The sequence below is a fragment of the Gallus gallus genome, chromosome 1 (genome assembly GCF_016699485.2).
Source record: "Gallus gallus isolate bGalGal1 chromosome 1, bGalGal1.mat.broiler.GRCg7b, whole genome shotgun sequence".
NCBI classification, from domain to species: Eukaryota; Metazoa; Chordata; class Aves; order Galliformes; family Phasianidae; genus Gallus; species Gallus gallus.
In genome coordinates this window covers 35438892-35462037 of record NC_052532.1, presented here as the reverse complement: position 1 = coordinate 35462037, position 23146 = coordinate 35438892, and the positions used below count along the sequence as shown (strand labels likewise).

Sequence of the window (23146 nt, the reverse complement as noted above, 5' to 3'; positions counted from 1 at the left end):
CATTTTTCTCTTAGTTGTAAGGGGAGCGTAGTAATGCATCCCTCCTCTCCTACTCCAGGTGATGCAGCTTTGCAGGATAAGAGCAGCACACCTTGCATCCTTCCTGTCCAGCCCTGAGCTGTAGGCACCTGGGGCTAACAGTGTTGCTGATTCCCAGTGTTTCCTAATTAAAGCTTTACTATATGTAGTTATGGTATGGCATATTGTGTTCAGCTAGTTCAGTGAGTACAAACATAAAATACTTATGTAGGCAAGATGCAACTTCTAACCCTGAAGCATTTCTTCCTTAGACTGTTCTTCTACATTTGGTCATGCACAGAAGAGATCTAGATTCTTTTTTTTTATGAAGCTGAATTTTCCCTTGTGAATGAAAGTTGAATGTGTGCAGTTGCCATTTCTGCTTTTTTCAACTTCTTATGAATTAGGTAGTTAATTGAAGTGAGAAAAAATGTGTAGGTGTGGGTGTAGCTCTCTTTCCCCTCTCAGTGAAGAGGCTGCCCTGCCTGTAAGTGATTCCATTTTGGACGCAGGAACTTTTATCATCTATGCAGTAATTCAGACACGAGAGAGCTTAGATTATGCTTTAAGAAGAAAATTCTGCAGCTTGATGTCCAGGGCTTACTTACAAATTCTTGTTGTTATGGGGAGATTTGGTCTGTGGCAGCTGAAGTTGTTTAACTGAATGATTGTAGGTACTGTGTTACGTGCTGAGTTCACAGTGGATTTAGGACAGCTGAGTTATATTTTCTGCTTGTTCCTAGCAGATATGTTCTGCACCCAAGGGTCTGCAGTTACCTGAGACATTTGAGCAGGGAGAGCTTGTACGGATCTGAAAAAGTGAAGTTTGTCCTAAGGCTAAAATAAAGGAAACCCTGTTTTCAATAAGAAATAGAGTCCTACTGTGTCGTTTCAGAAGTCCAGTCTTGTTCAGTATTCTTTTCTCCATGAATACCTAGAGAAAACTCTAAGTATAAGTTAAGCACAGAATACTTCCCCAGTATGCACTTCTGGCTGTGTGCAAATCAGGTGTTTCTGACAGAGCGCGTTTCCTAATTGTGATGACTGGAAGTAAGTTACAGTACGAATCTTGCTTTGATGCACAGTTGCATTAGGCTGATCTTAAAATCCAGGAGGAAACAAAGATCACCAGAACGCACTCCCTTGAGACAAAAGACTAAGTTGCTTCATTTGCTGTTGGTAGTCACACTACCTGGATTTTATGTTCCTGTAATGTTCGTTAAAATGGATTGCCTTTCTTAAAAGGTAGTCACTAATATTTCTAGAGAGACTTTTTTTTTTTAACCCATTATGAGAGAATCTAAAAGCAACTGGTCAAACTAAGGTAACTTATTAACTAAACCAGGAACAAAGGTGATGATGATAATGATTGTATTGTTTAAAATAAATTAATTGAACTTGCATTTTTTCCTCTCCAAGCAGTTTGACTAAAAAAAAAAAAGTGACAAATACAATGTCTAGAGTATGCCAAGGATGCATAAGGAGGTATGCTTAGCAAGTTTCTTGGCAAGGTACCTCAGCACACTGAGGCCCTCCAAGGATACTAGTGACTTTCGAGCCATCTAGGAGCAACAGCCTATAGTGTCCTCCTGGTTTTCTTCTCCCTCTCTTGGTTTTGAGTGGCAGGAATAGTTTTGGCCTCCTCTGCCCTTGGCATTTAAAAAAACAAACTCAAAAACAAAACCTAGGCCAAATAAAACCGTTCAATCTGGATAAATTACACTGAAACCATCCCCCTTCTTGTGCCTGGCTTGCATTATGAACAATCACTTTGCTTCTGATAATCCAGTGGTATTACTGTGAATTGATAGCCTTTCTTTATTTTATGGATACAGTTGCTTTTCTGAAAACTACTAGAGTATACCAGTTTTACACTTCTCTCAGAAGATAATACAAATTGCACGTCTGTAGATTGGCTTTAAAAATCCTGTGCTAATAGAAGCAAGAGTTGGCGAAGAGGAAAAACAGCCTGTTTGGTTTCTGGGAGTGAATATGAAAGCAGGGAGTGTAAATAACAGAGAATGCCTGTTTAGGGTAATTCTATGTGTCTGTGGAGTTTTCCCCTCAGTGAACAACGTTGAATAGGATTCGTGTATTTGAATTTAAAAACAGCATTCCCTTCTGGATTGTTTTTGTTTGGATGTTTAAAAAACTTATTTCTATTTCTTGTGTTCAAATACAAGGTGCTATTGTAGAAGCTGCTCTGTGTTGGCAATTTTCCATGTTTTTAAGTATAAAGAGTATCATCAGCTTGATTGTGAGAACTAGAAATGGTACTGCATGATGAGTCACATAAACATGGGAAGCGGAGGATTGTTGTCATAAGATTCAAGCCCCATGAAATTGCTTAAGCAGCTATAGGTGTCACAGTCAACCAAAGATGTGTAAATCTTTAGGCAGATAAGCAAGAACTATGAGCTGTTCTGACCCCCTTCTACTCTCAAATGCTTTGATCACGAATGAACAGTATCCGAGGTCATTCCTACGATCTTGCTTATCACTTGCTGACTCTAAATTGAATTGGATGATATAGTCTCTGGAAACAGATATTTTCAACATATTATTGAATATAGAGAAATTGTTATTTTTGTTTATATATCCTTTATAGGTATGTATTCTTTTCAGAGAGAGAGAGCTATAAGCCACAAAGAAAGGATACAAGGGAAGAGACCAGAAGCAAGAAGTCAAACAGCATCATCAGCACAGTAACTGCCAGTGTTGGTGCATCTGTTGTTGAACCTTTCTAATCCTTTGTGTCTCAAGAAATACTGCAAACTGACAGAAACAGGATAGTCTGTATTAGCACTTGAAGGTTGACAAGTGGAAATAGAGAGCACAGGGTAGTCCTAACACCTTGAAACAGAACAGCATGAGTACTACATCGATCGAGCATTCACTTCCTTATGGATGATTTTCACTCTTGACTGCAGCCTTATTAGGAACAGTGTGGCTAGCATAGTTCCTGTGAAGCACAGTGTCTTTTACAGCCTCTCTATTAAGCCGGGTACATGGGAAAGCAAAACAAGTAGTAAGACCTTTGCCCCCTCTCCCAGGATAAGAAGTACTATTGATTTTTTTGGGGTATGGGCTGAGCATATTAATCTCATGGTATCTGAGGATCTTTTGGGTTTGTTCTGCTTACACGTGCACCACGCTGAATGCTGTTAGACTTGCACAATTAATGTATGTGACTGATCTGTCTTTAATACTTCAAAATATTTTGAAGAGTTTATGTTTTAAGTGTCCTAGCTTCTCTTAGGATATCGGTTTTGTCATTCATTACTAATGGAAATCCAGTCCAAGTCTTTAGATAATCCTTTCTACCTCAGTAGACCATGAGAATATGGTACACTGACAGCAAGGATAAACTGATGTCCTACAGTTGCTTATACATTTGTCTGGCCCTCGCTTCAGGTATGTAGGTTATTCAGAGTATAAACTGTACATCTAGAATGTCTGTTTTCTGAGCAAACACAGCTGCCTTCTACTGGTTGATAATTTACAAAGTTTATATCCCTGAAGGATACTTTTTTTTAACTTACTGTAGTCTAGAAGATGCTTTATACAACAGTCTGGCTGGCTTAGATTTGCATATTTGCTCATGTCTATAATGCTACTTCTGCAGTACTGCCGTATCAGCCATCCTGATTATTTATGTAACCAAAATCATTCAATGTGCTGCTAACTCTCAACTTCTGTTGGAATCTGAATCAAGCTGTGTGTGCTGTCGGGCAATCCTCTTGCAGAGGCAAATTTCAAAATAGCTTTAGATTTTCCAACTTGGATTGGTGATGGCAAATCCGAGTAGTTAAAGTCTCAGAAAAGCAGTGTCCTATGCTGTTTGTAAGATACCCTGACACAGTTCTGCAATAAAAAGGAAACCATCAAGATCTCTTAGCATCTTGCATGGTAATAATTAATTTGGATTAACACTAGTGTTGCGTACTGGGATGGAGTACCCAAAGACATAGCTGAAGGTTGCCAAATGCAGTTAAGGAAATGTTTCCAATATTGGTATGCACTGTTAAAGTGGATTAAAGAGTGTTTGAGAGATTGCGTGGGAACTGCGGTATATCTACAGAAGAACTTACCAAGGAGCAACTCGTACCATCCTGTCTCCCCGCAGTGTTTTGTGTAAGTAATGCACATGGCAGTTATTTGCATCGTTTCTCTTTCTTCTGTCAAACCATAATTATAGTAGCGGCTGCTTTTGCAGTAGAAGCTGTTACATCAGCTGGTATGTTTATTTCACTGCTGCTCTCGTTGTGGAATCTAGGCTGAAGCTCTTCTGCTTATACTGGAATTGAGTATGATTGATATGATACAAGCTATGCCTAAGGTGTAACTGCCACCATATTATCTTCTCATAGATCAAAACCTTGTCTGTTTAGTCCCTCTTCTTATCTTGCCCTGCTTTGACTGTATGTTTTAGGAGACAGAAACATATGTTTAAGCAATTTGTGTGGTGCACAATAGAATGAAGCCCCGACTGGTTAAGTTTTCAAGATTGCTGAAATACCAGTAGTGCCTAGCAATGTGAAGAATCATGACAAAGTTGTTTATCCTTTCTATTTAACTGCCCTATACATACTAAGGTGGCTGTCCCTAGAGTTTAGAGATGCGTGTTTATGGATAAACCACCCTGATGATTTGCTACTTCTTGTCAAACATGAGGAAAAACTACTTCTGCTTAAGAAAGAGGATATGAAATAGAAAGAAATGTAAATTGTTGTGGTTCATTTAAAATCTCAAGGGTATTGCTTGAGGTCCTTTCTTTGATTTGTTTAATTACTGGTATCATACTGTCTTTTTTCATAAGCTTGCATCATGTTTTTTTATAGGCAACGGAAATGGATCCACATAGATTCATACCTGAGGCTTTGATTTAGACATCTAAAAATTCAACTTTCCAGCTAAAGTCAGAACAAGTTTTGCATGACCTATGTTCAGTGCTGTACTACTCAAATAAGTTTTTAGGCAGATTTGGAGCCAGCATGAACTGGTTTGGGACTTTGTGTTCTAATTGGCATTGGTCTTCCTCTTCTCTGTGCTTTGTGCCTTTTTAGGAAGGGAGTGCCTCATGGATGGGATCTGCAGTGATGCTGATCCATACTGAGGTGATGTGTAGCATGTATACCGCCAGCTTGGGAGAACTGTAGTCAGCATACCATTTTTTGTGAGTTGAAGTAGACCTCCATGCAAACATTTAAGCTGGTTGGCTGGGTCTTTGGGGTATGGGCAGCGCATTGTCTAGTTAGTTCACTTCACTTCTTAGCCACAACTGCCTTTGGAACAACAACTCCATTTCATAAATGGAATTATAAAGAACAAAGTGAAGAAAAGCAGAAGTAAACTTCAAAACAAAACAAGGAGTGTAACCCAGGCTGCAAGGCCTACAAATAATCTGGTTTCTTTCTCACTTGATCTGGAGATCAGTTTCAATTCTCCATTTTTAATTCCCAGTTTCTGTGGGTCTGTTTAGAATATCCATGCCATGTCATGAAAATTGCCATGGCAAAGCTAGAAAACTTATCAATATATCTGCTCACCCCACCAGAAGCTGTGTGATCAGGCTTTGTTCCAATGCAATTACAAACACAAGTTTGTCTTGATTATTTGCAATATAGTTCAGTGATGAGCTGAAATCATTTCTGTTTTGGCAATGAGGAATGGTTTCTCAGTATATGTTCAGTTGATGCAAAGCGTGGGAGGTGGCTTAGCTGTTCACTTCAGCTATGAAAACAGAGTTATCTAGGGCTTCCTGATTAAAGGAAACTTTATCTGCTGAATCTTCTTATATGCAGTAAATTACTGCTATATGGAAAGAATCTTACATCATCCATTATAGGTACACTATCCAGTACTGCAGGCTGAGCAGACCCAGGAATTTATTTTAATTGTTAATGGTAAGCTTAATGCTTCTCACAAGCTGGAAGTGCTAGAAAATAACTGATGTCTCAGTTCATGGGAGTGTTTATCATTATGATGGCCCTCACGCACACAAACTATAAACAGTCTAAACATTCATGCTGGAAAGACCAATTTAGATCAGTACTTAATACCCGTCTATACTTAGCTCTTCCTTGTGCTTCCCATGAGGACCATGAGGATGATCAGAGGTTTTGAAGCACCTCTCTTACGAAGACAAGCTGAGGGAGCTGGGCTTGTTGGGCTTTGGGGAGACCTCATTATAGTCTTCCAGTACCTAAAGGGGGCCTACAGGAAGGCTGGGGAAGGACTCTTTGTCAGGAAGTGCAGTGATAGGACAAGATGTAACAGTTTAAACTAAAAGAGGACAGATTGAGACTAGATATCAGGAGGAAATGCTTTGTTCAGAGGGTGGTGAGGTGCTGCAACAAGTTTCCCAGAGAAGCTGTGGGTGCCCCAACCCTGGAAGACCAGGTCAGGTTGGATCGGGCTTTGAGCAACTCAGTCATGTGGGAGGTGTCCCTGCCCTTGGCAGGGGCTGGAACTGAATGGTCTTTAAGATCCCTCTCAGCCCAAACCATTCTGTGATTCTAAGGCACTGGAGATGTTGTGGGCTTTTAAAAAAAATATATTGTTTTTGTTTGTTTTAGATCAGAATATATTTCATCTGCAGAAAGCCTTAAGTGACACAAAATAGCTTGTAGCATTGGTGGGTTCTTGTTGCTTTAGAAGTACGGTACAGTGCTAATGCTGCTAAAAATATGGTGCTGTTCTACATTAGCTTGTAAGATAGCCTGAAAAGCTTATATGCAATGGATGTGCCTGTCAGTCATCATTGCCATTGGTCAGATTTGAAATAGCCCTAATGGTCTTGTTTCCTTTGAAAGGAAGCAGAGGCAAATCTCAATGTCTGGTTATTGGTGAGAAGATCTTCCCTGTTCTAGGGATTACAGTACTGCTTGTCTGTTGCAACTCGTTGGGTATTTTATATGCTACGTAATTAGATACAGGAAAGTAATGAAAACATAGTTAATATGTTGGTTGGCTTGAAGCTGCTTCACCTTTTAGGTCACTGCTTTGTGTTTGTTTGGGAAATGAAAAATGATTTGAGGAAACTAATGCTTTTAATTGGCAAATATTTCATTTCCTCTGAGAGGGCTTTTGACATGTAGTACACTCAACCTGTTGGCTCTAAGCTATTTTGAAGACTTGCCTGTGTGCTTGGTACTCACTCTGATAGTCCTGCAGTTGGATGGGTCTGTAACCTTACAGAAAGCATATGCCTCCTCTGTAGGAAATAAGTGATCTACAGCTTAACTGTATTCACCTCCATCTAGAAGAGAGAGTTGGGGCACATCTCTTGTATAGGTCATCTGCTGCCTTAATCTTACAGTTTCACCATAGTGTAATAGCCTACTGGATGACTGCTTGCTCACATTGTCCATTCTAGTGGATGTCAGTGGTGGCATTTCTCAACTTGTGTATGTGAGGACTGAATAACAATGTATTTTGGAGTGACTGTGTACAACTAGGGAATGCTGACAGCACTCCTTGTTTGATCTGTCTGCTGGCATTGCTGTCTCATTGCTTCCTGATCCTAATTAACCTGAGATTCCAACTCAACCTGTGAAGTGAGCTGAACTTGGCAACCACTGACTTCAGTGTTAGTCATCTCACAGTTATTTCAGTGCATCTTGTAGTGTTTCTGGTTCAACATTTGCCTCCTGTTTGCTAAGATGCTACAATTGGTGCAGCACTCCTGTTTTCTTTCTATGTGACGGGCTCCTTGCAGCTGGACCATGAGGGTTATGAGATCTACCTCTGGGAAACCGTTGTGTTCCAGAGTTTCCTAAGGACTTGATGATCCACAGTAGTGTAGGAAGTAATGCACTTTATGGCTATTCTTGCTGTGATAAATAATAGCTGGACTCCTCTGAGATAGCTCGTGGGTCCCACTGAGCAGTGTGTGAGAGCTGGGGACAGGCAATATGCATGCGAGGTCTGGCCGTTAGCAGCCCATAGGCTGTGACTGCCGCTATCAAGGAGCTGGTCCGGTTTCTTTGCTGCCATCTGCTGAAAGCAGAGCTGGCCCACCTCAGGGAGCAGCCCAGTGGGAGGCACAGTTCTGCAGAAGAGCTCTGAAATGCCACAATATCACTACCGATAATAACAACAACAAAAATGCCCTCTCCCTTTTTCAATTAGGACTTCCAAAATATTTACTTATTACTTAAATGAAGCTCAGCTTCCTGTGCATCTTTCATGTTCTTAACTAACACTCTTTGTGTTGCTGCTAATTCTTACGTTGCGAATTTCTGGGCCATGTTTCTGTGCATGCCATCTCCTTACTATTTTTTCCCTGAGCAGTAATTCATGGATGTGTTCAGCTTTTCTACCTTGTCTTTAATTAGGGGGGGGGGGAAAAGAAAAAAAAGGTTGTTCATTGTGATAAGTATCAAATATAAATACTATATATTTGCTTGGCTACTTTGGTTAACAATCTTGACTGTAAAATTTGGTTAAAAACATACATATTTTCTTCCCCAAACCTATTTTCTAGATTTAATGCTCTTGACATTTCAGGATTCACTGCACGCTTTCAGTTGGAAAACAGAACATTGTTTCCAATGACTAATTTAACAAGTATTCCTATAAATAAATCTACTTGAAAACACTATTATAGGATTGTCTGTGCAATTATGAAACATGGGAACTTGTTGGTCTTCGTGATGACCAACTCTTGTGTACTTTTTTTGTTCTTTAAGACTTGTATCATTTTATACTGTGTTTAAAAAATTGTCTTTTCCCCTTCCCCTCTTAAAGGTAGAGACCTGTGGGTTCTTGTTCTGGGAAGGTTTCCAACCCAACATAAGATTGGCATTCCAGAATTCAAGTATGTTGCTAATATGCATGGGGATGAGGTACGTTTCAACTTTTCCAATGTCACTTATATCAAATATATTTACCAGAAGTTTAAGGTGAACTTCTCTCAGGTGTGTGCTTCTTATTATCGAAATATACACATATTACATCTTCATTAAGAAATACCCTCAAAGAATTTCAAGAAAAAAGTTACCTTGCTCTGGCAGAAGTGTTTTGGGAGACCTTCCATCATCACATCTAAGACCTCTCGAACAGAAAGAGCTTTGTCTTCTCCAAAAGAATAAACCCAGAGGCTTTAATTTTACTGGTAATGCATAAGATGTCATGGTCTGCTTATTACCAGCTGGGGATGAAGCATGACTGATGGGACTCTTCAGATCCATCCTAAGAGTGAATAATAATTCTTGTGTACCATCAAATGAATTGTTTTTAGGGAGGCAAATTCTCTTAACAACCTTAAGCTAGGAATACATACATTTACTTAAGATAACGCAGTGAATACAAAAAGCAAAGCAACTTCAGGTTTAACTTGCTTTGGAAAGAGTGCTCATTTATTAATGATAAAAAAGAGTGATGGTGATTGTGAGATTTCCAGGTGTAAAACATAAATATGAAATAGACTGCAAGCTTCACTCTTCTCTCTGATCTTTTCTTGCCTTCTATTTCCCTTATTCTTTAGCTTTCCCTGCTCTTATTAGATATGTTTTGGATAAAATTAAACTATGCAATATCTCTATGTAGACTTCAATTTGAGGTTATAGAATTCAATGAAGAAGTGGCAAAAATCGTCGTCTTACGCTAGACTGAACTCCCTACTCATCTATTTTCCTTGGTTTTGGAAGTGTATCCATTGTAAAGCATTACAGATCACAAGCTATTTCTATTATCAATACTGTGTCTGAGCCCTTGCATGCCTGCAGGCACTTGTGACATTCCATGCCAAGAATTTTCCCTGAGTTCAACTCGTTTCACCTGGTTTAACAGTGGTTGTGCTCAAAGTGCTGCTGGGAGTCCGACTGCGTTGGGATTTAACTCTTGTGTGGGAGGAAGCTCAAATGCCTCAAATGAATACGTGGTACCGGATGCTCAAAACAGAGTCTGCAGCTCCTGATACCTGTTGTGTGTCAGCGGGGGAGTGCAGGGTGCCTAGGGATTGCAGCTGTGTGGGACAGTCCCTCCAGGCTGCTGGAGAAAGCTTCGAGACTGGCTACAGATGAGCCAGCTTTGGTGGAAAGGAGTTGGAGGAGAGAATGCCATCTTGTTCAGAGTGGCCTGCCTTTCAAATCTGCTGGAACTGGGCTGTAGAAGGGCAGATTCCTGCTGCTGCTCCTTTTGAAGCCTTCACGATGAGGCACTCCTGCTACTCTTGCTGCCTACAGAGGTGTGCATAAGAAACTTTGGCTTGGAGACGCTCTCGATGTTTGCGTGCTTACATGGTTAGGTGTTGCTAGAGAGCAGGCAACCTGGCTTGCCATATAGGATCTAGATTTTTAAGTTAACTTCATAACAAATAGAGCAAGATATCTAAGTGCTGTTCACAAGCTTGTCTGAGAAGAGTTGTTCCTTCAGCTAACAGTGCTGGAGCATTAGGTGCTGTATTATGTGACTCTCTAATGAGCTACGTTCTGGCTTGTTCAGCAGACCAACCACACACCTAGGAAAGATTCCAGAATTAAGGCTGATTCTCCTTGTCAGGCCCCCAACCTTTGCCTTTCTTTGTGCATGGATATCATATACAGTTAGTGTTTGTTTTTTCTATCTGACCGTAAATGCGTTTCATATGGCAGGAAATGAATTCCTCATATTGAGAAGCATTGGAGAATTTGAATATTTATTCCCATAATCTAAGATTGTGCTGGACTAGTCACTGGGGAAGGATTCAACTTCCCCTATAATAGATTAAGCAGATAAGGTTTTCATTAACTGTATGACAAGCTCCAACTTGAGTTCCACAGGCTTTCATAGCTTCAGATTGCAGGGTTATAACCTCATTGATCTCTGAATGCCTTTTGTGCTTCAGTGTTGCTTTCCATAAGTGGTACACAGCGAGGATATTCAGTTCTCTTCTATTGCTGACACTCCCTCTTTAAGCTGCCACAGTAATACAGACAGCACTTAGCTTTGATTCAGTCAGTAGGCTTCTAAAAGCACTGGGAAGCCTGAATTACGTGTGTGCAGGCTGTTCTCATGTGCTGCTGGAGGGAAACCTGGGTTACGTGGGGGACTGCCAAACAGGGAAGCTGCATTAAAATAGTCAGAGTACATAATGCTAGGAAGAGAGCACCGTTTTTACAGTTGGGAAGATCATGTTTAGAGTAGGTTAAAGTTTTTTCTTATATACCATAAACACGGCTGGCTGAATCTGAATGATTCTGTCTTGTGACAGCCATTGCCAAATAGAGCAAACTTTAGCCCTACATCCCCGGAGGTGCAACAGGAGACTTTTCCCATTGTTTCTGTGCTCGAATGAAGTTGGGCAGCATTTTTAGCACTCCTTCTTATTTAGCCCAAGCCAAACTAAAGCTGATGATTAGTGATAGTTCTGTCACTTTGAACTGTGCTGGACTCGAATCAAAATGCACTAATAGGCTGCACAAAATGCATAGGCCTGTGAAATGTCGGTGAGGTTTGCACTGAAGACGAGGGAGGTTGCCTGCTGCTCTGGGGCCCATTCGTTACAGTGGTAGTCCCTGTGTTTGAAGTCCCGAATCAGTGCTTTGATTCAAACAGCTCAAAGCAAATTAGAGGTTTGTCTGGTTTGGTTTTCAGCTGTTCCTCTCTGTAGGGAGCAGCGATGTGACTTAATGTGTTTTTTTGGTTGTTTTTTTTTAGTTGCAGCTCATTGTGAATTAGGCAGCAGCCCTCTCCTGTCCCAGGGCTGTGCTCTCACTGAAAGAGTTTCTATTCTGTGTATACAGTTGCACATTCCTCTTTGGGGAAAAACTCATTCCTTGTCACACTGACCAATGCCAAATCCCCAGATGCTTTGAGACGTGCAGCTTTTGACCAGCAGTACCGCTGCCTGCACAGCTAAGCCGCAGGATTTCATTAGTAGGCTCTTTCTAAACCATTTATATTTAGAAGAACTCTAAGGGAAAGCGTATCCAAACAGAGTGTAAACTATCTGTGTGCTACTGTTTGTTCTCTGTAGTGTTTTACATAGATGCGTAGCTAGAGCAGCACGCTTACAACAAGCAGTAGCGCCGGTCGTCACAGGACTCATCCCTTTTCCAGGGTGATAGTACTCGTGCCATCCTTCTCTGAAACCATCCCCTTCTAATAACTTAGTGCAGTGGTATTTTGTCTCTTTTTCACTGTGTACTGGTGGGCCTGGACTAGACTACATGGAAGGAAAGAGTGTTTCTATTACTGGCTTGCCTCATGATTTAAGTTAATGCAGCTATACCCTACGTGGTTATGGACATAACCATCTCCACAGAAGGATTTCCAGATTAGAGTAGCTGTATTTGTGATAATTTGAGCTCTCAAAAACAAAACAACAGAAAAGAAGCAGCGAGTCCTTTGTAGAACGTTGTGACTTCATTTCCAAACGTGAATAGGAGCTGCATTTGTGCTATCAAAATATCCCCGTGTGGTAAGACATTATTTTTTTATCACCAGGTTGGGCAAAAGGTTGCAGCCATATACTATAAAATCTGCTATCATGAATTCTCAGGACGTATTTTGTTGTTATTTATCTGTATTGTACAAGATATATTATACATATTTATATTTAATATATAGGGAGCTATTTTCTACCTGCTTTCCAGTATCAGCAGATACGATATAAAGAAGGTTGGAGGCATGAGGCGTTTCAGAATTCCCAGCAACCAAATCTATTTTTTGACCTCACTTTAAGAAAGCGTGATGCTGCTGAGATCTCTCTCAACACAGGTAGGGCTGCTGCCTGCCCTCAGTTACCTTTCTGATCTCAACTCTCATCCTCCTGAATGGGAAAAGCAGTGACCTGTGTCTCAGCCAGGTGAAAGCTGTGCAGATCAGAATCTGTCCAGGCAGAAACAACTCACGCCAGCTGTTAGTTCAGAAGCAGGCTGGTGTTGTGCTGCTACTTCCTTCAGTTGTAAAGCAAACTGCAGTCCCCCACACACGTGGTATTTCCATGGTGATCACTGCTGTAGAAAGAAACTGGTGTGTGCCAAATAGCATTTGCACGGACAGTGCCTTTAAGACTGGTGGATTTTAGTAAAGTAGGACAAACACAGTGGGGGTGTGTCACAGCTGTGCATAACTAATGCTCTACAAGTGTTAAAAAAAAAAAATGTCTTACATGTGTGGCATCTCAGCGATAAGCCTGAGGGCTGCTGATTTCTCTGCTGTAACGCTGCTCCCTGAGGTGGGGAGGTGCCTGGTGCGCTGTGCTGGGGCTGTATGGGAGCTGGGGCTGGAGCGAGGAGAGTGGCAGGGCTGTGCTGTTCCGAAACAGGTCCTACCTGATGGATTGGATCTCTTTCAACATAGTTCAACTGACCAAAAAAAAAAAAAAAAAAAAACCACAAAACAGGCCATGCTTAAGGAAAGAATTTTGATTTTAAAAAACAGGTAGAGTCTATCCACCCATAGTCCCCTGGCATTAGGTCTGTGCCACGGGGGTAATAAAACTGTTTTAAAACCAGGGGTGATGGAGTGAAGCATTAGGGCACAGGTACAATTACAGCTAACCTTAATCTTTTAATGAGCTGCAACTCGGGCTTCTCTAAATGCTTCAGCACCTGAGCTGGGTGCTGACCCAGCCGTGCCAGAAGCATCTGTCAGTAGGTTTAAGGTGCATGTTTACAGGAAGAGCAGTCACACCCTGCTCTGCTGATCCATGTCCCAGCACACGCGTGGCTCTGCATTCAGGACTTCCTCTGGGGATCACTGAAAGCCTTTTCTGATGACTCTCTCCCTCTGGGGCACGCAAAGAAACTTGAACATCTGAAAGTGCAGAGAATCAACACCTAACTGGCCCTAGAGGTGGGGAAAAGGGCTCATCTGAGCTACGGCAAAACAGGACACCTGGATGAGAGCACATCGCCCTTGGGATGATGCAGTTAAAACCGAAAGCATGAAATCTTTGCTCTGCTCCCCACGTCTGTGTATTAGATGAGAGGCATGTTGAGGTGTCTGTCCTTGATGTTACTGTCAGCAGCCTGCCTCCAGCAGATCTAGATTTATTTGAAGCCCTTAAGTAAAAAAAACCAAACAAACAGAAAAAGTCTTGTAGCTTGGTTCCACAGGTACAGCTGAACTCCCCAGAGTCAGGGTAGATGTTGGCTGGCCATTAGGTGCTTTCTGAGTGCTTGATCAAAACTGGAGCTACAATTTCTCAAACTAAGTGTCCCTTCCCCTTCCTTCAAACACCTCCAGATGTGCCTTGTCAAGAAAACTGAGGTACTCTGGACCAAAGCAATACTCTTCTGTTGTCCTACCAAAACTGAGTGGTAATACGCACAGAGCTCAGAGTACCCTTTGTGGCAGGTGGTAGCTGAATTGTTCTGGTACTCAGTACTTGGGTATGGCAATAGCTACGCAGGGGATCCTATAAAATAGGATTGTTTAGTGCTCTCTGTAAATAAGCCTGGGCTTAACTCTGAACTACCAAGAATATCATCCATTAAGCACTGCTGAACTGCCATTATTTATGAACATTATTCTTTTTCAGCCACTTTCTCTTTCTGCATCTTTCCCTGTCTTTTTTTCTGCTTCTCTGCCTTCTTTCTTTCTTTTTTTAATCTTTAGAGTACTTTTCTTACCAGACACTGAGGAGAAGTACTGTGGGACCAGGGGCTCTTTCCCACTCCCTCGATGGAGCAGCCCAGTCTTGCCTGCAGTTCAGCTCCCTGTGTGGTAGGGCTGTTCTTGTTTCTCTGAGTCTGCTTGCTTTATCTCTGGTGCCCAGGGCCATGCTCTGGCTGACATCTCTCCCCTCCTTTCTTCCCCCTGCCCTGATTGCTTCCCAAGATGTCTATCACCCAGCGCTGGAGCTGAGCTGCTTCTACAAGACAGGTTCTGTCACATACCTTCTCACACCTCGCAGAGTAAAGTTAACAGACCTGTGGAGTGGTCTGGCTCCCATGTGCTGATTTGAAAGCTGCCAGCAACAGGGGAAGTTAGGTATCTTTCTCTCCCCATCCAAGTCCGTTTTCGGTAGAGTCCAGAAAAAGAACCGCTAAGTTATTGGGACAGTCACTGCATTTGTTAGTGCTGCTTCCCCCAGCAGATTAGTGGATGGGAACTTGCAGAAGACCTTCAGGGGCTGACAGGTAATAATCAAATTAGGAACAAATCGTTTTTCCTTATACAACCAGCATTGCAGAATTGCTCGAGTGCTAGCTCAGAGGCTGTCATCTTTAAGTGTGATGCTTCTAGTGGTGTGAGCTGCAGCTTAGTGGAGCAGTTGGGAACTGCTGCTCTCCGGTCTTCCTCCTGGGATAAATGTCAGCTGCTGTATAACTGAGACCCAGTTTGGTCCCACCCTGAGTAGTGGTGCAACTGTACCAACCTGCCTTCTGCAGGCAGAGCTCCTGCTGGATAGTGTCCGTGTTCCAACTCATGTCTACACTGGAGCAGGATTTGCCACTTAAATTGAAAACTGAAAAAGATATTAGTGCAGCAAACAGCTGTGGACAACATTTCCTTTCCTCTGATTTCACCTTCATTTATTTACTTGTACCAGTTTGCAAGCAAGATGATGTTGACCAGTTTCCTTCAGTAACGTAACACAACACTTCTCAGTTTGGGAGGAGAAAATGAGGTACCACAAATGATTCTGTCTTAGTGGTGCAGGACTCATTCTAAAAGATACTAAGACTCTATAGCTTGGAATTAGGGCTTGCAGTAATTTACCAGACTCAGCTCCTGGAGAAAAGTAGAGATAAGCTATCTACAGAGCACATCCAGTTGCAAGTCTTGATTTGTTCCCATCCCAGCTGGAGATTAGGAACACTGCAGCTCCCTTGAGATATGGGTCATGTTGCTATAGAAAGCGCTCCCGGAAAGCGTGGTGCAGCGAACATGACGGTGCTGGTCAGAGCAGACCAAAGGAGGGATGTCCCAACAGTTTCCATGACTTATCAAAGCTCATGTGAACAAAAGTGGGTATTTAGCTTCCTTCTGCCACTGCCCTTTCCTCGTTGAAAGGTTACATCAAAAGGGCTCTTCCATCTTTGTTGAAGGATTTGTACGTTATCTGTTCCATTTTCCCAATGCCAGCGTTTACGACAATAAAATGCCATGTAACAATGTACAACAAAAGTGCCTGTGGGGCCTCTCTATTCCCTGTACTGGCAGTCAGCCTCTCTTGAGCCTGTATCAAAGCTGACTTCACAGAAAAGGAGATGAACAAGAAGAAAATCTGGCTCTGTAGCACCCTGATAGATGGAAGGTCTCCTTCCTTCCCCCTCAGCTGTTGCTGCCATGTGGTGATGCACAGCACCGGTGCTCTGTGCAGGACCCAGGGGACCCTCAGGCATTGGCACAGAGCTGACTCTGCAAAGCCTCTGAGATAATGCAGTGCTGCATTTCCAGGCCCATGTGAGCCCTAACAGGCAGCCTCTGCAGTTTTAGGTTTTGATAAGGCTGTGTCTTATCTATACAGGATTTAAGTAGTGTAGCTGACACGGTCAGTTTCCCATCACAGAACAAGTTCTGGTTGATCCGGGTTTTAAAACCCTTGTGAAAGCCTTCTGGTGACTCCTTTAATCTTCTAAATTACCTTGAATGTAATTGGAGGGAGAGCATGGAACAAAACAGTATTGACCAGAATGCTCTTTCATGCCCACGTAATCCAGTTAAAACTGAAACCACATATAAAACTCCAACCATTTATGTATAAGGTGGTGGGGTTTGGAATGTTTTTTTGTTTTTCTTTCTTTCTTTCTACAGCAGACTTAAAAGAAAACCTATGCTACTTTTACAGACTGTTGGGAGAGAAATCCTGCTCCATTTGATAGACCACCTGGTTACCAACTATGGACGTGACCCAGTTATCACCCGACTACTCAATAATACCCGGATTCACATCATGCCAACGATGAACCCCGATGGGTTTGAGGCTACAGTAGTGCCTGATTGTTATTATTCACGAGGAAGGTATGGGTGGCTTAGGTGGGTGGGAGTGGGTAAGGGAAATGGGTGTGGGGTAATAATTGGTGATAGCCAAGAGGCTGAATCATACTGAGCGGAGAGAATTGCCTAGTGGATGTATTAGGGCTTAGTTTGGCCTCTGCTGTTCAGAAGAGTCACTGTTACAGGACAGTTTTTGGAAGAGTGAGTCATGCAGATGTTTGTATGTGGTGTGGTCAGAGAAAATTAGTCAGAAGGATATAATGACCTGACCTTCTGGGCAGGAGACCCAGGCTGTGAATAGAAGCACAATGACCTCTTTAGACCTTTAGAGTACTACTTAAAAAAAGTTGTCCACCCACAGAGATTTTTTTCACTTGGACAACTATGTAACCCTTCTTCGTGTTCACAGTTCACGTTGGATGCGGATCTACTTCGTAAGAGGGAAAAACTACACAAACATCGCTTGCTGTAATAGGTGCTGTGCTAGGAAAAAAAGCTTCACGTGGGAAAATGTAGCCTAGCATTGCATCTTGTACTACTTCTGTATTTCTAACATAAATTGCAGTGACCAAAAAGGGGAGGAAAAGTTTAACTGGCTAGAAGAGGGAAGAAGAGGAGAGAGTAAGAGAATGGGAAGAACTGTCAAAGGGATGAAGTGGGAATGTGAAGAAAGAGCAGACTCAAGAGCTAGTAGTTCTCCTGGACCTTTGGCCAGGGCAACATCAGGGGCAAGGGAAAAGGTACACTAGGTAGAAAGAATGCTGAGTTATCCAGGTGGCTGATGTAGTTCTGTTGGGCTGGTGCTGTTGAGATGTCTATGGGCAAAATGGTAACAGGAGTGTCTTCTCTCTTTCCTAAGGTACAATAAGAATGGAGAAGATCTGAACAGAAATTTTCCTGACGCCTTTGAAAATAACAACAACCTCATTCAGCCAGAGACTCAAGCAGTGATAAATTGGATAAAAAATGAGACATTTGTTCTCTCAGCAAACCTGCACGGGGGTGCCCTGGTTGCCAGTTATACATTTGATAACGGTAATTCAGGTAAGCCTGTAACAAGCCCTTTCTTCACAGTTGATTCATTTTAGGAGTTTTTGCTCTACCAAAGCAAAACATTTAATGTTTTCTGCAAGGTGTTTTTCAGCTTTTGAGTTGGGATGGGCAGGTTTTGGTAAGCATCAAAGACAAAATAGGATATTAAAATTCACTGTGTGCTTTGACTATTTGGGAAGTTCTTATCCTGTGTATAAGATAGTGCTGTAAGTTTTATCAGTAAAGAGAATTACACGATGGCTGTCTTCACTCTGCAGTTACTGGCACATCAAATGGTTACAGCAGGTCTCCAGATGATGATGTTTTTATCCACCTGGCAAAAACCTATTCATTCAACCATGCCAGCATGTACAAAGGGACCGGGTGTGACAGCAAACAGACCTTCCCAGATGGCATTACCAATGGGTACTCCTGGTACCAGCTGGAAGGTAAGAATGTCCATGTTACTTTTTCAGCTACCTCAGATTCCCTCTTGCTTCTGCCACATTTGATGATAAGGACACTGCAAGGATCGATTGGAGTAGCTAGTGAGAAAGCAGTAAGCCGACCACAGCAGGGATTATCTGAGCAGGACACAGGTTAGCAGACACCTCATCAGCAGTGACAAGAGTGAAATGAGACAGTTTCTGCTCTGGCTTCATCTGTGTTCTTTCTCAGGGCATATATTGCACGCACACATTGCCTGCTGCTCTGGCACCAAGCTGAGAACCTCTCTTCTCCTTTCAGAAAGAAAACAAATGTTTGGCACTTACATTACCCTTTAAAAAAAAAAAAAAGATTACTGAAATAAATCTTTTTCATTTCTGTTTATACATGGCCAAATAGAATACGGGTCCTGTGAACTCTGGCCCTGCATGCTGCTTTGGCAGTCTGAATGCAGCGCCTTAAAGGGCTCCTGGGACAACTCAGAGAGGCAGACTCGATGCCATCCCGACTCGATCCATCTCCATTGGGTTGGGAGAGCTTGAAAAGCCTCGTGAACTTTTGACTCAAAGACATACCATTCTTCAATTGTAGATGTCATCATTTCCAAGACACCACTGTGCTTTAAAAAACAAGTAACTCTACAAGTACTTGTAGAGTTATTAAGCTACTTTTCCAGAGGAAGCAGTAAATCAGGTGTGGCACAGAGGGATAATTTGCCTGCTTTACATGCTGATTTTCTTACAGGTGTGATGCAATTAGCAACACTTTTCACTCCCCTTTTTCATCTTGCTTGATCTTTGGTGCTTCTTTGCAGTTGAACACTTTGCTTTATTTTCCTTTTAAGGTGGAATGCAAGATTACAACTATGTCTGGGGACAGTGTTTTGAAATCACATTGGAGCTGTCGTGTTGTAAATATCCTCCAGCAGAGCAGCTGGAGAAATTCTGGAGAGACAACAAAGTTGCTCTGGTTGAATATATAAAGCAAGTACACTTAGGTGGGTACCAACTGGGCCAGTGGTGGGACACAAACCTTGGGAGCCCTTGCGTTCAGGGAAAGACCTGAATGATGAGTGCTGCAAGGCCAGGGATGATATGAGAGGACAGCTTATGGCTGTGCTGGGCATGGGGCAGCAGGCACTCCTACAGTGCTGCATGGGGTTGAATGCGTGCTTGGGCAAGTGTAAGGGATGGGCCTTTCAGGGAGCTGCCACCTTGGGCAGGGCTGGGGCGGTCCAAAGGTCTCTAAATGTGTACATGCATGCACTCAATGTCTCATGGATCTTCATTGTTTGGATTTTGTATTTTTTTAGGCATTTTTAAGTAGGGTCTGCACATCCCAGTTGAAAGAGAGAAATTCTGCTTAGTGAATCACTGATATTTTGCAGTGAATCAAAGGGTTTGCATAAATCTGTTGCTGATGTTGCATTTCATTGCCATGAATGTCCAACTGTTTTGCTTATTGACAGTGCTCACTTTAGGGTGGTTTGTGAGAATGCATTCAGCAAGTATGTATGATGCTTTCAGCGAATGAGATTTAGAAGCAAAGATTACTGGAACAGGTTACCCAGAGAGGTTGTAGATGCCCCATCCCTGGAGGCATTCAAGGCCAGGCTGGATGTGGCTCTGGGCAGCCTGGTCCGGTGGTTGGTGATCCTGCACATAGCAGGGGGGTTGAAACTCAATGATCTTTGAGGTCCTTTTCAACCCAGGCCATTCTATGATTCTATGATTACAGTGCTGTTTTCTAAAGTCAGGGGAAGCTACTAATGACAACAGAAAGGAATTTCTTTCAGTTCCCTCCAGTAAGATTTAAGTACTGGTGACATTATTAGATGTACTTGAAATCATTGAAGTGGCCTTTAAGTACATCCAGCAGCAAACAGTCCAACTTTGCCAGAGAGGGCGGCTTGTTGCAAGTACACGCTGTTATCTTTCCTGTTCCTCTTTCATAGGAGTCAAAGGTCAGGTGACTGATAAAAATGGGAATCCTATTCCCAATGCAATCGTGGAAGCCAAAGGGAGGCCTCACATCTGCCCCTACAGAACAAATGAGCACGGCGAGTACTTTCTTCTCCTTTTGCCTGGGAAGTACGTGATCAATGTAAGTGTGCTGCCACCTTGAGTCATTCTAATTGTGCTTTGAATCCCTGAGCAGAGCGAGGCTGAACCCGTACGGTTGAGTAAGCTGAACTTGCTTGAGTCAAATATAGGAGCTGTCAAGACTCACTGGCAGATTTTTCTTTTAAAATAATCTTACAATTTGAGTCAGCAGTAAGGACATGTTTGGATGTGGTAAGATTTCCTGTCCCTGGGATGTCCAGAAATAAGCACTCCTCCAACTGCATGGTGGAGCCAGCTGAGACAGTTGCTGGACTGTTATAGGGCTGGCCTGAAGTGTTAGAAACAAAGCTCTGAGAGGGCAGAGGCTGGGATCCACATAGCCCCAGGCAGCAGCAGACTGACAGTGCCATTGGTAACAGCTGTTCCCATGAGGGCGGTGTCAGGAGGCATTAGAGGACATTTGTACAGTGCAGTTTCTGGCAGGTGCCGGCCCAGGATCTATCCCCAAGTGTGACTGCAGGATTCCCTCTCCTGTACAGCATGTGGTGCTCCCATGGTCTTTGAGCCAAAAAAAACCAACCCCAAAACCCACAGCTGGTTTGCGATGAGAATCTTCCTCTGTCATCTCCCAGGCAAGAGACTTCCCTCCACTCAAACATCAATCTGGTAAATTCCTTCTTGGGCTTCAACGTCACCTGAGAGCCTCCCCCATGCGGTCGACCTCCAGTCCCCTTCGCCCCTCACTGCAGCCTGCAAAAGGAGTATGGCAGCAGTCCTTCACTCAGCCCCCAGAGGCAGGCACTCTCCATCAATAGCAACACCTTACAGGGGGGAACACCCCAACCCAGAGACATTACTGCAAAGCAATTTAGTTGGTCCATCCACTGAGAGGCACTGACCCAAATAAAACAAAATTAGCAGAGCTTTGGGAACTATGGGGAGAAGCAGCAGCGTTGTTACCATTCCCAGCTCAGTTTTTGTTCTTTCCTCTTGTTTAGCTCAACTTACACTTAGAACATTTTTCTATGCACTGAAACTGTAAACAGGTTCCAGAGCGGAACTCGGTGTTTAAAACCAAGTAAGAAATCTTTTGTGCTCCTTCCCAGGCTACGGTACCAGGATTCAAATCGATGCTGAAGACAGTGGACATACCTGACAACACCGCTAACTTCAGCGCTCTGAAACAAGACTTCTCATTCCCAGAGGTGTCTGTCAAACCCAGACCTGCTTCGTGCCCCAGAACCCCCCTGTACCAGGAGCTCGAACGCTCTTCAGCTGCAGTAAAACCAACTCTACATATCTTGGTTTTAGTCATCGTTACCATTTCCATTCTCAAATGAAGTCAGGAATTCCGTGGCGGCTTCTGAAACAGATTGTATGTAAGAGAATGTTTTTGTAAAGCTGAGAATTTGGTTTATAATCATGTTTATTGCATTTTGTAAAATATTGCCTTGACAATCAAATGTTATACTTTAATTAGACTGTCACTTTTCTACAAGGATACTTTAATTCAGAGAAATACCGTACAGCCTATGGAGCTGCTCACTGTAGGTGTTTGCTGCAGTGTTACAGACACACACACTTTAAGGTTCAAAAACAGTTGGGGATTGTGCTGCCAATGTGTCCCAGTGGTGCTTTGTTGGACCAGCAGTTTGTGTGCCCACACACGTGTAAGCAATTAGTTCCATCCTAATTTCTTATAATAAAGCCCCTGCTATAAACGAAGAATGACACTTTTAACTGTCCTCTTTCCTGTCTAGACAAACGAGACTCATCAGGACTGAAATAACATCAGTAACACCCGTTCTAAGAAAGGCTGCAGGGAGGAAGTAGCGGGAGGTACGTGCCAAAGGGCTGTGTGCTGGAGCCTTGGTGCCAGCCTGTGCCACCAGGCAGAGCTCAGAGGAGCGCTGTTTTCAACTGTTCTGTCTGAAGAAGTCTCTTGAAAATATATAGAAATAGTCTTCCACAATTGTAGAACTGCATTTGGTCTGGAGCAGATCTGTAATTCAGACTGCTGCAATCTGAATGGTTGTAGTAACAGCATTAGCTGTGATTGGGTTTATTTATTTACTAAAGAGCACGTTCCAAGGCCCTGTTCCCTTGCTCCTCAGCCCCTGTATGCCATATAGCAACAGCTGGAAGGCTCAGCTCTGCCAGGAGCAATCCTTGTGCACAGGCACCAAGGGCTGTGCTACCAGCATGGCACAGTGTGCACTACTCGCACATTCTTTTATCTGAGCAGCTGCAAATCATTTCCAGGGTGCTTTGAAGCTGTTCAACATTTATCAGGTTAGTTAGTACTACTTCATGTGTTTATTTTAAAACTTTATCTGCCCTTTTCTTAACTAATTCAAGTAGCCACAAGAGATTATGTTTAGAGACGCCTGTATTTTCCCGTACAGGCAATGAGATATTGCAGGAACACAGCTGTCCATTGATGCAAGTACAGCATTGTAAGTGCACCACTGTTAGTAACCCACCTTCCTCTCTCTCCCATTAAGACACTGCAACAGGGCTGTGGCTTCTGTACTGAAGTGTAAGTGCACATTGCTACTGGAACCCCAATGCAGAGTCAGAACGACATGGGTATATGTAAGACAGAAGACTGTCAGTGCTCTTGTTTGCCATACCTCTTGGATTTTCTACTTTTAAAAGCCACAGGGTGTTCACGAGGCAGAGGACAGTACCAAAGCACAGCCTTGGTT

At 42.8% G+C, this 23146-nt stretch overlaps 1 protein-coding gene across 1 annotated transcript in view; it reads left to right on the top strand.

The window, feature by feature from the left end:
• Positions 1–22159, top strand: part of CPM (carboxypeptidase M) — a 31560-nt gene extending 9401 nt beyond the window's left edge. The window contains exons 3-9 of the mRNA NM_001199625.2: positions 8770–8867; positions 16748–16920; positions 17756–17940; positions 18207–18377; positions 19220–19372; positions 20330–20478; positions 21545–22159. Of these exons, the coding sequence (NP_001186554.1) occupies positions 8770–8867; positions 16748–16920; positions 17756–17940; positions 18207–18377; positions 19220–19372; positions 20330–20478; positions 21545–21778 (1163 nt within the window). The 3' untranslated portion in view covers positions 21779–22159. The remainder of the gene's footprint in view (positions 1–8769; positions 8868–16747; positions 16921–17755; positions 17941–18206; positions 18378–19219; positions 19373–20329; positions 20479–21544) is intronic.
• Positions 22160–23146: the final 987 nt, after the last annotated feature.